General features: G+C 38.4%; 1 protein-coding gene across 1 annotated transcript; it reads left to right on the top strand.

Moving 5' to 3' along the window:
* Positions 1–6: 6 nt before the first annotated feature.
* Positions 7–1,041, top strand: LOC106321934 (the record flags this gene model as incomplete). Its single annotated transcript, XM_013760144.1, has 4 exons — positions 7–136; positions 214–349; positions 432–587; positions 815–1,041. Coding segments are annotated over exons 2-4 (399 nt in total), but the record flags the coding sequence as incomplete, so codon positions are not given.
* Between the last annotated feature and the right edge of the window lie 12 nt (positions 1,042–1,053).

Genomic DNA, 1,053 nt, shown 5'->3' with positions numbered 1-1,053 from the left:
GAAGCATATTGCAGAACAACAAAAGAAATACAGCTCTTTAGTTACAACGAGTGATGCAGAGGCAGTGCATGATATTTGCAGAGATGGTGTCGTTGTTGATTTAGATTTACGAGAACAAGAAAAATCACTAAGTCAGGTAACCATTGAGTGACAAGGTTGTAGTGTCGCGAGTGATCATTTCAATTTAATTTTTGGGTTTCTTGGCTTTACCAGGAGAACCTGGTTCAAAGAAATGGACTACCTCATGACTTGGAAGTAACCCACGTGTATAGAAATGGTGACTCTCGGTCAACAAATCATTGTGAGATATCTGATGCTGCAACAGTTCAGGATATGAAATCCCAAAAAGGTTACCAATGTCATCGAATTTGAATATATGTCTCTAGTGACCTTTCTGATGCGCTTATATTGTTTTGTTTTGTATATTGCAGTAGTGGCTAATGGGGTAGCTACCCAAGCTGGTGTTTTACAATCTGATCAACGCATTGGGAGGAGGGGTAGACGCCAAAAAACTTCTAACAAGGTAGTTGGACCTTCTGAGAGCACCGGCAAGGAGAGAGAATCTGAAACTCTGCGTAGCAATGGTGGTAGGTCTCTTTTTTCATTTTTATTCTTCTCTCTGCCTCATGATTTCAGAGAATGATTGTTGTTACGTGTTGGAACTTTGGAATTATAATTAAAGTTAGACTTTTGTTAAAGCCGGAGCTACTTTAATTACTGTATCTTGGTTTTTACTTTTCTGTCAACGAAGAATGACATCACATTGATTTATTGCAATTCTTATCTAACATGATATTTCATCCTGGTGATGTAGATGTGGAAACAAAGACATTAAGACAACTACAAGCTGAAGAGGATGAAGAAGAAAAGTTTCAAGCAGACCTTAAAAAGGCAGTGCGTCAAAGCCTTGGTAGTTTCCCAACCATCCCTGCTTATTTATTATATCAACCTTTGGGATTGTTTGCAAGTGTCCATTCTTGTCTATTGTCTGACTCAGCCTTCTCTCCATCTCAGGACACGTTCTTTTATTTTAGATGTCAAGTTACCTTTTTT

This window comes from Brassica oleracea, unplaced genomic scaffold, assembly GCF_000695525.1.
Source record: "Brassica oleracea var. oleracea cultivar TO1000 unplaced genomic scaffold, BOL UnpScaffold04002, whole genome shotgun sequence".
Lineage (NCBI taxonomy): Eukaryota > Viridiplantae > Streptophyta > Magnoliopsida > Brassicales > Brassicaceae > Brassica > Brassica oleracea.
The sequence above is the reverse complement of the archived record's forward strand: the minus strand, read 5'-3'. Positions and strand labels throughout refer to the sequence as shown.